This window comes from Alexandromys fortis, unplaced genomic scaffold (assembly GCF_014885135.2).
Source record: "Alexandromys fortis isolate MF-2015 unplaced genomic scaffold, M_Fortis_MF-2015_v1.1 scaffold_82, whole genome shotgun sequence".
Lineage (NCBI taxonomy): Eukaryota > Metazoa > Chordata > Mammalia > Rodentia > Cricetidae > Alexandromys > Alexandromys fortis.
Window position 1 is genome coordinate 6,545,561 of NW_026067963.1, and position 15,629 is coordinate 6,561,189.

The following is a 15,629-nucleotide window of genomic DNA, read 5'->3' on the forward strand; positions in this document are numbered from 1 at the left end:
GTGGATTCTCTGCCCTATTTGTTCAATTAAATCACACAGTCTCTACGCATCACCCAATAAAGCATGAACTACATTTCCATGCAAAACTTGAAGAGAATGAGAAGGAGTGTTTCAAACTTCTACGGTTCTACAAAGAAAACATAAATTATCACCTACGCAATTGTGCTTCTCCTGAATAATCTGGGGGAAAAGCGTATCAAGGCCACTTCCTTGCAAAGCAAAGTCATTCTCATACTTACTTCAGCTAGTCGTGAATGCTTGTGGACGGTCTCTGTTTTATTCATCGGTGTGAGCTGCTGTAAAACACTCCGGCTGTTTGTCAAAGCCCGTGTCAATCGGGCAAATTTTGTCCAACCTTAAAGAGATGGAAAGAGAGTTCTGGTTATTCACATACAAAGCATTGAAAGTGCAGCATTCTCTCAGATAGCTGGAGGATCATGGCAACCGCAGGCTGTCCAGAAAAACTGAAAAGTGTCTGTCTCGTTCCTGTGTACACGCCATCAAATTCGAAGTGTAGCTAAAACGAGGTACTTTCTAATATTTGTAACATTTGGGTCTTTCTCGCATCTACTGCATAGTCTCTGTAGTCATGGTAGATAACAGGCTAAAAAAGTTATCTGGTCCTGCTCGATTTGTATGGGTTTGTGAAGGGGAAACAGCTGCCTACCCAGCAGCTCCTCTCTCAGCATCCCATGCATCTGTGCGTTCCAAGTCCCTAGTTCTCACTAATGGACTTGAAGCGGAAACAACGATGCCACATCTGTATCCCTATTTCAGAAGCAAGTTGGTATCACACTTCCTACTCCTTCTACCAGCTGTATGCAAATAGCAAGCCCTTAGAGGAAGGAAAAGCCACTGGATCGCTGTGTAGAAAGATGCCAGCCAGGGCCACTTGCTTGGGATTATTTCATGAACAAGAAATGTGCTTCTCCTGTATCAAATCAATTTTTCCCTTATTAATAGAAAAAATACATAACCTTACTACATTATTGTTGGTTGTTAGAGTGGCTGCTACCGCCCTAATGAAAAGCGTTCTAATGTGTGTTGTAGACAGAGGTATCCACCTAGGAGGAAAAGTCCAATTCCAACCGCGTCTATTATGCACGTTGCACCTTCCTTGTAGCTTAATAAATTTTATTTCTCCCATTAACAATGGCGGTGATATCTAAAATGTTATGCTTGGAATATCTAAAAACCTAACCATGTTTTCACAAAGAGAAGTTGCTTTGGGGAGAAAGGAATGTGAATTTAATGGGGAAAAAAAAAAACTTTCTTCTGGGGCCTCAGCTTGGCATTATGAACAACATTTATTTCAAAGAAACACCAATGAGATATGAACAAATAGAGCAAAATGAGCCATCCCATGGCCCTCTCTCAACTCTGTGTCCTCTAACTAGCTCTAAAGCTCCACTCTGTTGGAGATCTCTCTAGAGCTACTTGATCATGTCTGTAGGGTTACCCACTGACAGAGTGGTCTCCAAACAACTCCTTAAAAGTGAAGCCTCCAGCTGGTTAAAAGGGATGAACCCAGAGGCATGATGAAATCTCAGCTGATTCAATAAACCCTGAAGGAGCAAGCCCTGGGTCTACAGGAAACAAATGCCTGTCAGATCACAGAGTACAGGCAATGTTGGACGTTGCTGTTAGCCTTCAGACTTGGAACGACCCTCAGGAATTCACTTTTTTCTGTGTGTTCAGTGATTGCACGAGAAGTAAGCTGACATCCATTGATGGAAAGTCCTTTTTCCTTCTTCATTAATGGGCCTTTCCCTAGTCTGGAATTTAAAATCATGTTGGGGACATTACCTGTAACCCAAGGTTCTATACAGTGTTCCAGTCTCACAATGAGGCAACTAAGACACCAGAAATAACATACAAAATCAACTTGAATTCACTATCACCAACCTTGACTTCTCTTCTGTGTGCTGGACCTGCGCATCTCTCTGCCTTTGGCCAGCCTCCTCTAAGGCATTCTACAGACATCTGCTCCCAGCAAGCCTAAAACTCACCTCGTTACTACTCTCTCTCCATGTTACACATCCTACATCCTTCATACACTCTTGATAAACTAACTGGTGCCATTTCTAACCATACAAACCAGTAACTTATCACCCACTGCCCTTCTTTCACAATTACACACACACATGCACACAGACCCGCAAACACACACAAACATGTACACACACTCCTGCATAAGCCTTCTAGTTTATAACTTACAAATCTTTCAAACTGAATTCCTTCCATTCTTACTTGTCAAACAGTGCAGCATGTGTCACTGCCGTCAGGGGACAGCCCCCCGAGAACATACCCACACGCGGGTAAGAACCGTTCTGAAACACAAATCCAACCACGCTTTCCCATTCCAATCCTTCACGTCAACCTGGAGACTTCCAAGAAAACACCGTGTCCTTGGAAGAGGTCCTTTAGTTCTTACCCACAAGAACTTACACTCCATCCATCTTCTGCCACCTTACTGTTCTCCAGCCTTACTAAATCAATAGAAAATTAATTGAAGAGCAAATTCGAAATATAATTAAATCTTCCAGAGTTCTTTTACATACTGTCATGCCCCACTCTTTTCTATATTACACTCCTCCTGTTTGCCTACAGCTCTCTCCCCCTCCCCATCTGTTTGGCTAAGGACAGTTCAGACTCACGTGAAGAACTACTGCCTTATGGAAGCTTTTTTTGTACACCTACAGGAGGGGTGTGCCCTCATCCAGACTCTATAATCCACACATCACGTGACAGTAACACCGTCTGTGTAAGCATGGTTTACTTTGGGTTAATAAAGTTCATCTTTTCACAGCAGCACTAAGGCTGTAAGTAAATTAACAGATGATGGCCGACTAATCCAACTTTATTTGAGACAAGAGCCCATTCACGTCTTATTACAGTGGGTCTTGGTCAGCAGGGTGGGTGTAAATGAGAAGGTGCTCTCAGGTGACAGTGACTATTTTGGGCACCCCTCATCAACGTACTGAAGTGTATCTGATCGTTCCTCATCTTACATCAGCTATGTGTTATAGCTGCATAGGCTATTTCTAGAAACTTCCCAGCTCCTCTTTTTTTCTTCCTGAAGGCTCACATTTCTAAGAAAGGTGATGTTGAATTTCTGTATATCTGAGAGGGACTAAAAGAGAAAACCATTTTCATTCTGTGTACACAGTAATGTTTGTCTAGAAAAAAAACTCTGGCACCAAAAGGGAAATGTGGGAGGGATATATCCCATGAGTCAAGGAGAGCACAGCCCTTCAGGAGGCTGGCATTTGCTCCTCTGTCACTATGCAGGGAATAAGAGGTGAAGGAGAGACACAACTATGAGAGCCATTGTCACATAGTGATAGTGCGGCATTCCTTAATAAGGGAGCAGTAGTTCCTAATTTAAATACTCATAAAATCCTTCTTTAAATATGTCTGTAAATGACTAACTATAATCTGATCAACACAATTTTTAAAGGACACTAATTTCATATTTGTAGAATAAATAAGACATGGAGTGAAAAAGTTATACAGGGATTAGCATATCAAATGCCTTATATACAATTTCAAAATGAAGCAAAGGAACTGGGCTCAGCTTTCAGTGGGTGTCACTACTATTCATGACATTAAGGAAGAACTCTGGAGTGAAGAAGGTAGAGAGGGCTCCTAATCTTCAGAAAGATCCTGAGGAACTACTAGCTGGGAATGAAAGGCGGGGCTAGGTGATGGGTCAGCTCTGGCATGGGGATTCACAAGCAAAGATTCACAAAGGATTCTTTCTTCCTAAAGAAACCAAAGTCCAGGGCAATTGTCAGGAAGTCATCATTCAGGATTTTGCTATCAACATGCCCCAGAAGGTGGAGGACCAAAGTTAAGTCCAGATGTGTTCTACTTCATATGTAAATTAGTAGATGTGCAAGAACCCAGAGTTAACTGGCCAGTGGGACACTCTTGCTGCCCTTGACTCTAAAGCGCTAATGTTAGCACTTTTCTGAAGACTTCCATACCTCCTTACTCCCACAGCCTACCCTCATACTTCACTGGAAACAAACAAAAGACACACGAAAGACATTAACCTGAAGTTTCCCTTCTCTTCTTCCCACAAGGGTGCTTCCCTCTTTCCTGCTCCCAGTACCTCTAAGATGGGGCACTTGCTTGTCCTTGACAATGCATAAACCACACTGATACGTGCTCTAGGCATTTCCAGATTTTTCACTACTATAAACAACGCCACGCTGAATTTTCTAATGCCATCCTTTCATGCTCTGGCATTGGCACCGTTCTAACTAGTTGAGTTGATTGGCTCTTTCTCACCCCCTTCCCCCCCCCCCCGCCATGTTACGGACAAACTTTGAACAAGTCAGAGACAGCCACGCTGTCTAGGTCAGAGAAAGAGACTCCTCAGCAGTTCTCCCATCTCCACGGGACCGCATTTCCCCAGCTCGCCTCGACAGGAACCTAACTGGTGCGACTGATTGCTCAGCAGTCCGCTGATGTTACTTAGACGTGATCAATACGGGGTAATATGAACAGACAGTCGCGTATGACAAGCAGAATGCTTGCGCTGTAAGTTGTTCATGGCATTATGAGAACATTTGTTCTCCTAAAGGCTCGGGCTGCCAACTCCTTCTTAATAAAACATTAGTTTAGCTCTATTGGGTTGCAATTAACCTCTTTGTCATGGACTGTCTAATCTTAAAAATGAAAGGAAGTCACAGAGGCAGTTAAATCAATCTATTGGACTGCAACACAAGATTCCAATCCATAAGGAAAGAGCTTAGGTAAACAGTTTTGCTCGCAGCCAACAAGACTGGCTGGCATAATTACTCCTGTTTCTTCCGTTGTCTCCTCTCTAAAGAAATCATTGGCTTTTGCAAGTAGGTTACTTTCTTGATGTTATTTTTATTCTGGAAGAATTTTTTTTGTCTCATTATTGGCAAAAAGGTGTCATAACTACTTGGCAGAGGGCATTTTACACTGTAATTATCTTAGCAGTTTGGAAGTCTTTTTGAAAACCCTGTACTGTTTCAATGGGCAGAGATTTGGATAATGATCTTTAGAAGACATAACAGTGGAGACCTTCAGACAGCAATTTGCACATGATGGCAGATAAAGTTTTAGATACTGTTGACTGATTGTCTGAACAACACTCTCAACATCCCAATGCCAGGTACAAAAGATAATAAGACAACTTCACCCTGTGGAATTAGCATCAGGAAATTTAGTTGGTTCTAAGAGCACAACTCGGTCCAGAAAGAGAGCATCCTCCTGAGGCCTGTGCTTGGAAACAGAGTTACTGTGGCTACGCCTGCCAGCGAATTCCCACTGCAGAAGACAAGACAGCAATGGACAATCTGGAGAACCTGAGGCTTGAAGTCAGCCTGAGTGTTAGGCTTTTCAACGGCGAAGTGGAGATAATAATATTCATTTCAAATTTGGTGAAATGAGAAATGATGATCATAGGGTACCTGGTAGGCACTGACTATCCATAGGAGTTGATAGTCTTCCCTTCAGGAATTTTTGCTGTATCCCTTACGGCATAATTCAAAAGCATTGTTGATATCCTACATGACCGCTCAGTTTAAGAACGGAAACAAAATCACTCAGGATGAAATTTTGGTGAACGGAGGATTTGCTATGAGCAGAGCTTCACTCGGTCACTGCAGCCATAACTGCCATGGTCATTGCCAGAGCTCATTCAAAAAACGAAGTTCGCAGTCCATGCCTTCAAGTCTTTCAACTCTATGTCCAGGGTTTATTTGGTGGGGGGGGGGATGCCAATATAAACAGGAGATTGGTATGAATGTAAAGCAACACATCCGCAGATCTTTGAAGGACATAGCCTTTGTCTAATCAATAGTCCTTTCGGAGATTCTTTCTCTTGTACCCAATCAAAACTGAACTTCAGACAGATCCAGCTTTGTACCCCCTGCTCATCTCCATCCTCTGACTGGACAGAAGCGGAGAACAGAAAGATGGCCATGGATGCTAGTAAAACTCTCGACCAAGAACCTCAGAGGACCTCCCTGCTGCCCAGTGGTCCTGTGTCTCCCTCCTTTAATCTGGTTTCATGCTCTTAACTCCTCTCATGTGTCTTTTCCCATCCTCACACCCAGCTGATCACCAAAGACACAGGAGCACTTGGAGCGAAGCTTCTCCTACTAACTTGCTAGTTTATCCTGTTTATCCCCCTGGAATACTAGAAAAGGGGCCACTCCTATATCCCCAGGAATAGCCTCAGTTCAACTTTTGGAAGAAAAAAAAACAATAAAAGTAAGGTTAATAGAATAGGATATTCGTACAGAGATAATGAAAAACTTTATCTTAAGTAACTCTGAGGCCAAAGGCTGGATCAAAGTTGAAATCACAATCTTCTTATTCAATTTGATATTGCAGTACGATAATGAGATTACATGTGCTATTTATCCAAAAGTATCATTTCTTCTTATTTGTCTTTAAAAATGGGAAAAAATACACTATTTTACCAAGCCTCTCAAAATGCTCCCTGGTTCCTATATCACTAGCTTCAAAGATATAGCAGAATGATGACTTAATGGCATAAATATTTCATGTCTTTTGAATTTTTCATGTTAAATGTACAGTTCACATGAATAATAGAAAGTAGTTCATATGCAGCATTCATAGCTGCATTATGCAATGCTTTTTCAGTAATCTGTTATGTAGAGGGAAGGCATACAAGAGTTTCAGAACCAAAATTCTTCTCAAATTAGCCCATCTTCTAGAATGTCTAGCACTAGAAAAAGGTGTCTTATATCAATACTGTCCACTGGATCTTGATTTGCATACTTATTCAACTCACTGTTCAACAGTCTAGTGGCCTGACTTGTCTGGGCTATTCGAAATAATTTATAAGTGTAGACAATTTGACTCGAAAGAGACCTTGCCTTACAAGCACTCTGCGGTACTTAGGGAGATGCAGAGTGATGAAGCTGAGAGAACGTAAGAAGGGAGAAGCATTAAGTTCAGAGATAAAAGTCAGCACATGTGCCCCCAGTTCATGGCAAAATGCTGCCAACTCCCAGTTTCCATAGATACAAAATTACTAACTACCATTAAGATTTAGCAGTCAGATTGGTGGGGAAGCACTGCGCTTTCCTTGACCAGCCTCAACTGTTTCATAAAATTATACAAAGTAAATGAGAAGAAAATAGTCCTCTAATATACATATATGTATATCTGGGGGTAAAAATATGATTAAAAAATCCACTCAAGTTAACTGCTATTCATGTATGAAGACATTGAAATTCATTTGAAGAGTATTTTAGGTCACCAATCATGTAGCAATCATTTATCTTTTTTTTTTAAATTCCTCACTCAAAGATCCATGCCACTGTTAGTCATAAGGTTTTTACAGATGTTTCTTATGAAGAAAGGAAGACTACCCCTATTCCTACTCTCCTGGGGATTTTTAATCAAGAATAAGTGTTGAATTTTTTTCAGATGCTTTTTCTATGCCTACTGATGGGATCATATGCTTTTCTTTGCCACCTGACTGATAGGATGGATGGGGGGGGCGGGGGATTGTTTCCTGAAGACTGTAACCATTCAACTGTCATGTGTAATTCTTCTTACATTTTGTGAAATCAGTTTTATAAAATATTTTATTAAAAGCGTGAAAAGCTCACCTATTACTTCCCTTTTCTGTAGTATCTTTTCAGGGTTTGGTATCAGAGTGGTGCTGGCCTCATCTCATGGCTTGGGAGACTTCCCTCTGCTTCTGCATTCTGGGAGACTTAAGGAACCACAGGGTTCCTTAAGGTGCAGGCAACCACAGGGGCTGTGAGCTCCTGTGTCCAACAGCCATGCCATGTACAGAGGACAGTAGTTCACAGAACTCCTCCTTGTCCTCCAGCTCTTACATTCTTTTTGCCTCTGCTTCCAAAACGTTCCTTGAGCCTTGATGGTTTGGGAGGTTGGTAAAGATGGCCATTTAGGGCTGAGCACATAGAGGGAGAGTTTGGGGGAAGGGAGGGAGAACTTGGAAGAGGGGAATGGGGCTGGCTATGATCGTATTTCACTATATACGTGTGTGAAATCCTGAAGAAGGAAAGAGAAATATCTTCCTTCTGCATTTATTAGGGTCTTCTGATAAAACTAATTGCCTTGGCTTGGGTCAATTATTCTTTACTACGTAAGTACTGAATGGTGACAGGGTAGTTAAGGTTTTCTGCTTCTCTCCTCCCCAAGTGAATTTTGAGAGGTTGGTCTATCTCCTAAAAGTCTCCAGTGGTGGCCACAGGGTGATCAATGCCCAGATTCAGTAGCCACAGGATGAGTGGAGGCAGATTTTTCATTTCCACTATTGGTAATATGTGCCTGGCCCTTTTTTCTTGGTTACCAGAGCTAGAGATTTATTAACTATAGTGGTATTTCATTATAGGAATTAGCCTGGAGTTTTGGTGGTTTTCCCCTGAAGAGGTCTTTACAATGATTTCTCCCACATGGTTCATGATGTCTTGTCTTCAGCTTGCTTTGGTTGAAAAGTCTCTTCTTTGTATAGCTTCCCAAGATGGAAACTAGGTTACTAGGGTCTTTTAGTCATTTTCTTTTGCAATATATGCATCTAACATTACATATTTTCTTCTAAGCACCATCTTTACAGTCTCCACAAATTTGAAAAAGCTAAATGTTCATTTAGCTCAAAGGATGTGTAACAAGATTTTTTGGCTGATAGATTATTTAGAAATGTGTTGTTTAATTTCCAAATTGTTGTAGCTTTCCACATATCTTTAAGTTATTGAGTTCTAATTTATTTTTTTATTTTAAATGTTTAATTCATCCATACTAACCACAGTTTCCCTCTCTCCTCTCCTTCTACTACCCCACTTCCCCTGAGCCCACCTCCCATCTACTCCTTGACTCCCACGGGGAGTCAAGGAAGCTTGACACATTAGGTTGAGGAAGGACTAAGTCCCTCATCCCTGCATCTATGTTCACAGTAGCATTATTCATAATAGCCAGAATCTAGAAACAACCTAGATGTCCTCAATTGAAGAATGGATAAAGAAAATGGAGCATTATTCAGCTGTAAAAAAACAATGACATCTTGACATTTGCAGGCAAATGGATGGAACTAGAAAAAAATCATTCTGAGTAAGATAGCCGAGACCCAGAAAAACAAACACGGTATGTACTCACTCATAAGTGGATGTTAGATGTAAAGCAAATGAAAACCAGAATTCTAACTTAACTGCATTATGATCTGAGACTCATTTTTTTCAAAGGTATCTCTTCATTTAAATTGGTCAAAAATTTTAGGACTCAGAGTGTAGTGTGTCTGGTGAGTGCTCCATGTACAACTGAGAAAGAGATGCCTTTTCTGGCCATTGTCTGAAGCACCATGAAGTATGGCGCTATTTCATTTGTATTTTCATAAATAAAGCTTTCCTGAAGAACAGAACACAAAACAGCCCCACTAGTCAGCCACACAGGCTGGGCAGTGGTGGTGCATGCGTTTAATCCCGGAAGCCCCACTAGTTTAGCCATACAGGCTGGCAGTGGTGGTGCATGCCTTTAATCCCAGCACTGGAGAAGAATATAAAGTGGGCTAAGACAGTAACTGGCTCTTTTTTCAGTCTAAAGATTTCAAAGAGGTAAGAGCTCTCCAGTGGCTCGGCTGCTTTTCTTTTCTGATCTCCAGGTTGAACCCCAATATCTGCCTCTGGGGTTTTATTAACCATGCTACAGTGACATTCCAAAGACATGAATCAACATTCAGTGCAAAGATGATTAGAAATATGTCTTCGTATTTTTAAAAAGTAGGCCTTGCTGGATGTGATGGTGCATGCCTGTAGTTCCAGCAGTTGGAAGACTGAGGCAGGAGAAGTACTGAGCTTCGGGTCAGCTTGGGTCATACAGTAAGATGAGAGAGGGGGAAGGGGGAACCTGAGTCCTAAATTAGATATTTTACTTAATCTTCCAGAAAGTGATTTCATAGAGTCTGGGATTTCAGAGACATATATAAATGAATTTGTTTGGTCCTATTTTCAATAGTTGGCACATTGTAAAGTTTCTCTTTTTAATTTGATACTAACAGAACAAGTGAATAGATCGGTATGCATTTAGACTCACCTGCAAAGGATAAAATAATGTAATTTTCTGTAATTATGGTTGCAATTGGAAAGCTTAAATCTCTGTGTAGGTTTGTTTTTTTTTTTTTTTTTTTAAGGAAGGGAGTGTTTGGCAAATGAACAAAAGCAAGCATTTCCCTTTGGTCTCCTAAGAGGTCCCTAAAAACTAACATTTTATAAAAACCTATTTCTAAATGAATTTTAAAGTCTTCATTTATGTGACATCGGCTTCTAATTTAAACCCAAATGGAGAAAATAAATTGGGAATAAATTACATTGGAGAGAGGCAAGAGCGCTCTAGGTTTCCGTAGCCACATCTCTGGATGCTGCAGTCAATAACGCTCCACTTGGGAGGCTTGCATTGTGCCAGCCACTCTCTTTATGACAAAATTATACAGTTTCCACACAAGAGAACGTACAACTGAGCAAACAGAAACTGATAAGTAAGCCGAAAGCAATCAGCCAGTAAAACTCAATTAGTTGACCAAAACTCCATCAAATTCTTAACAGCACCGTGGTAGGAGCTCAATGAAGTCAGTCCCGGCTATGTGTAATCGTTTGTGCTAAAGCTCACTGGATACAGGGGATTGAAATGCCAATTGGGTTGCTCCCAGATTAACTGTACTCAGTGGAATTCCCGGCTGCATCTCACTAGGATGAATGCAGAACCAGAGAAGGGTCATAAGAAGATGTGGCAGATAGAAGGCCGCCAGCTTCTTAGGTACAGATAATCCTTTTGGGAATTACCTTTTGTTGAATCATCCTCTATCGGTTGTTTGAACAACGTAATATCCTTGAAAGTGCACAGGAACAAGACCACTTTCTCATGCTCGTTTCTTATTGGTGCAATTTGCATGTAAAACCAAACAGGGGTTCCTGTAGTGGAGAGAGAGGGAAGAAAAAGACAGTGGAGTGTCACAGGGGCCACAGCAAAGATTCGCTCCCCTGCCCACGCGCCTTGCTTCTGCTGTTTCTACGGCAAAACAATAGTTTCGTTACTTGAATGAATAAATAAAATTTTTAAAAACTACTTTAACCAGAATTGCTAGTACAGGCCTATAATCGCAGCTACTCAGGACACTGAGGTCGGAGGACCACAAAATTAAGGGTGGCGTAGACTACAGCGTGAGCTCAGGGCCACGTTGGGTAACTTAGTAAGACACTGTCTCAAAAATAATAAAAATTGAAATTAAAAACTTCCAAGGGCTGGGTAAGTAGTTCCGTGATGAAATGCTTGTCTTGTATGCATGAGGTCTTGGATTCAATTCTCAATATAAAATGAAATAACAAAACAAAACAAAACAAAAAAACTGTTTGACTCTCTATCAGCTACCAGTTGTTCAAATTTAATGACTATATTTTTAGCCCAAAATATGAATATTCCAAAGGAAAGTACTGCTGGGTCTCTTCCCAACTTGTGTGCACGAAGTCAGTCTTGCTGCTAACATAAGAGCAGCATCGCCTTTAGGTCTGGGTCCCGAGGCCTCTGGTGCTCTCCCAGACTTCATTTGACAGGCTCACTGAGAGAGATCACTCCTACATGCCTCTCTGGGCTTGTCACTTTGACAAGTGTTTCCAATTAACAGTCACAGCAACACCTACTGCCCTGGCAAGTCGGGATCCTAAATAAGCCCCTGAAATGCTGCTTCTATCCCAAGGTTCTCTCTTCAGTCAGATGGACTTATGGGACACCTCGATGGCTTTGACTGTGTCCCCAATCACAGAAGACATCAACAGTACTTGATACGTACTGTACAGAGAGTGCTTCCTGAAACCTTCAGGGCAGTCTTATCAGGGAAAGGAAAATAACACAGGTGTTCACAGTCTGAGACTCTTGGGTGTCTTTTAGAGCCACTGCCTCCTGCCCCTCAAGGCTCAACGCTGCCACATTCTTCTTCAAAGGAGAGCCACTGCACTCTCTAGAGGGATGAGGGTTTCGGGGGTCAAAGCTCAAGATCTGAACAGGCCAGGAACTGACATATTGCAAAGAATGAATAGATGAAGGCATAAGGAATACCCTCAAGAGAATAATGATCCACGAAGTGGCAATACACATCATAGGTTTAAAAAAAAACACTTAAAAACACAATTTCCATAATATTTTTTATCAAACAAAGGTGCAATCAGCCCCTCAAACTATTCATTCTTAGGGACAGAGAGGGTTTGGTCATGCTTAGGATTTGCAGAGTGGATGGGCAGCTACGGGAGGTGTGAAATAACAGCATTAGGGGTTCTCTAATAGCCGAATAACAAGCTCCTTCCCATCTGCATCCAAGGCTGCATCACCTAAAGCCACTGCCGATTCTGTTTAAACATCCAGGTAATAACAGTGCTCTTAAATTATTGACTAAACTTGGGGAATCTCTCTAAGTCATGTGAGGGCTAGCTTGTCCTTTAGACCAGAGGAGTGTTCTTAGCAGGCTCACGGAGCCAGAGCAGTGCAGATTTATAAGACTCCATCACTGAGTCTTTTATAGTTCCAGCAGGCCCATAGGAGGACACAGCCCTTTCCATGATGACTGCAGAGTAAGAAAGAGACGCAGGAAACAACCACATCATCTCCGAAGCAGACTCGCTCTCTGTTTCCTGCTCCTAGTGTTACACTGTGTCAGAGCTGTGAGTGACAGGCAGTTTTACAAATAACCGGGGCCAGAGGCTGTGTGTGCTTGACCTGAGGCTGTTCCAGCACAGTGGGCTAGCAGCAAAGGGGTTAGCAACAAAGAGAAAGGGACTTTGAAAATCCTTTCTGGTTGCCAGGTCCTGCTAGAAATCTGGACAAAAACCGTAACTGGGGCCACACCCATGGAAACTGACACTTTCTGTTCTGGCAGAGACAGAACTCTCTGAAAGGCTGTTTCTCAACACCAAGGTAGAATCTGTCCAGCTCATAGGCTTAGATTTCCCCCGCATGGGCGGAATGTTTTCAGGTGGCTGGTGAAATCTCCTTTATATTCTGGTGCTAGGGGTCAGACGGACAAGGAGTCGGAGAGATGGATGGAGGTGTACTCCCAACCACTCAGAGCAGAGCCTGGTCACTGCACACCAGGAACATAGGTGCTAGGTTCTGTCTTGGCTCCAGAGATACTAAACTTTCCCCAGAGCAGAAAATGCCTTCTTTAATAAGAACACTAGATAGGAAGAAATAAAAAAGAGGGTACAAATTGAAGTGCCAATCCCTGATCAAGTAAATCAGAAACCTCAACCTCCACATTGGCAAATGGTGTTTAGCCTAACCTACTCACATGATGGAAGTCTTGGGAGGCTTGGAATTCAGGCATTCCCCAAATAGTCTTCTACGGATATGTCAGTTTTCCTATCTAACGTTTTCCAAAGTCACAAAATACACTCTTTCCAGTTTGATATGCAAAAAATGTTCTTAGATGACCACTTACAAAAGTCCTTTACAACTGGCCAAGATACTTCTATGCTACCCTAATGCCCGGATAATATCTATCCTTATCAAAAGAAAAATCAAAAATAAAGATGGATGCAGATAACATGCAGAGGGAAGCAGTAGTTTTCATCTACCGGGCTGCAGGGCCTGTCTCTTAACAGCTATATGCAAACACCTACACACAATACACGGTTCACCTTAGAGAGCCAGGCTGACTTGAACAAAAGTCACATAATAATTTCAAGCCGTGGTGTACAATGTAGAACATCTAAACTATTCTGGAAGGCAAATTATAACAAAGCAAATCAAGTCATTACCAATAGATTTTAAAGTAAATAAACAAAACAGAATCCCATTAAGGTACTACTGACAAGCTCAAACAGCCTTAATGATGAGCGCTCTCCTGTTATTTGATAACTTGGGCCGTATATCCATGGTCATCTCAAGACTAACAAATCTATAGAAAGATGAAAAGGCTTGGATGTTTGGACGTCTTATGCATTGTAACTAAACAGTAGCACTTTAGGGGAGAAGACCCAGAAAGGATCCGCAACCTCTGCAACAGGGAGAGAGCCTCATTGAGAACTGATTGCTTTCTGTGTGACAAGCTGGCAGCTGAGTATGAGTGCAATCAGAAACATCTTTTCGGACTTGATTCTAAACTGTAAGATGAAATGATTGAGGTTTTGAGAGGTAAAACCACGAGAGATAATGTTCCCGCCAGCAAATGCGCTGCTCCGAGGCAGCATCTAAGACTGCTGTTATCCTTTTGTGGGTCTAGTGCTAAAAAAGAAAATCTAATTTTAATTCCACATATTCCATAAAGAATTGAAGGAAATGGAAGGAAAATTGAGCACCACAAGATCACGCATATACTGACTGTAGGAAAAAAATGCATTCTGATGATGTTAGAATGTCTCTCACACTTCAGGAGACTAGAGTAGCCACTGAAGATGAGGATGGATTTTGTCATCATTTATCATAAAAGTGCATGCACACACACACACACACTTTTCATATGCATTTTTATTGAAAACATTTTTTTTTACAATATGATCTAATCTCAGGTCCTCCTTTCCCAACTCCTCCAAGATTCTCCCCACCTCCAAACCCACCCAACTCTATGTCTTCATTCTCTCTCTCTTTCTCTCTTCAGAAAACAAATAGGCAAACAAACAAAAACACCCAACTCAGAACTTTTTAAAAAGTAAAAGCACATACATACACACAAATAAACCCACAAAAACACAAAATCATAAATCATAATATATGAGCAAAAAACCAGAAAAACAAAAAATGCCTAAACAAATCAATATGCGACAAAAAGTCTATAAAATTACCATTGAGTTCAGTTTGTGGAGGCCATCTACTACTGAGCACAGGCTCTGCCCTTGGGTGTGCCCTTAATATACCCTGTTAGACTCCATGGGAAAACGTTTGCACACAGATGTCATTTGGCCATGGATTCTTGGTTAAGGGTTATGAAGGGACTCTTCATATCCATGCAGTGAACCCAAGTCAAATAGAAGGCTTGATGGCTGAGAATATGCACTGAGGCTTGGTGGTCATGGTGGTGGTTGGCTGATTGGTTAATTTTTGTTTTAACCTCCCAAACAGGGCTGTCCATGAGGTTCTATGTGATGACATAGTTGACAATTGGTGGTGTACAATCCTAACCCCAGAGAATATTCACAACAATCAGCAGACATTTACCAGATGTGAATGGCCTGTTCTGAGGACGGTGCCTATGTCCATTACCCTTCCCCAGGCAACAGGCGACATCTAGCTAAACGTTATGTTTGTAAAGACTGACATCAAGTAACCACATGTCCACCTCACTGACCTTTGTACAGTAACTATGAAAAGTGAATCTATAAAGATGTATTGTGAGCATCCATTGGTACAGACACTATAGAAAACCTACTCAGAGACTAATTTTAAAGTTTTAAAATAGAATCACCATATGTTGTAGCAACGCCATTTCTGGATATTCACCCTAAAGACTGGAAATCTGCGAAACAAGGGATATCTGCATGCTCGTGTTCATTGCACTAACATTTGCAATAGCCAATTTTAGAATTGATCTAAATGTCCATTAGCAGATGAACTGATAAAAAAATAAAATGTGTATAGAACGTGGAATCCTGCTCAGCATTTAAAAG

General features: G+C 41.4%; 1 protein-coding gene across 1 annotated transcript in view; it reads right to left on the reverse strand.

Annotated features, from left to right (window-relative positions):
- The window catches only part of Kcnh5 (potassium voltage-gated channel subfamily H member 5), a 291,745-nt gene that overhangs the window by 239,059 nt on the left and 37,057 nt on the right, over positions 1-15,629 (reverse strand). Inside the window, exons 4-5 of the mRNA XM_050153729.1 lie at positions 10,821-10,949; positions 240-355 (exon numbers count right to left, since the gene is read on the reverse strand). Of these exons, the coding sequence (XP_050009686.1) occupies positions 240-355; positions 10,821-10,949 (245 nt within the window). The remainder of the gene's footprint in view (positions 1-239; positions 356-10,820; positions 10,950-15,629) is intronic.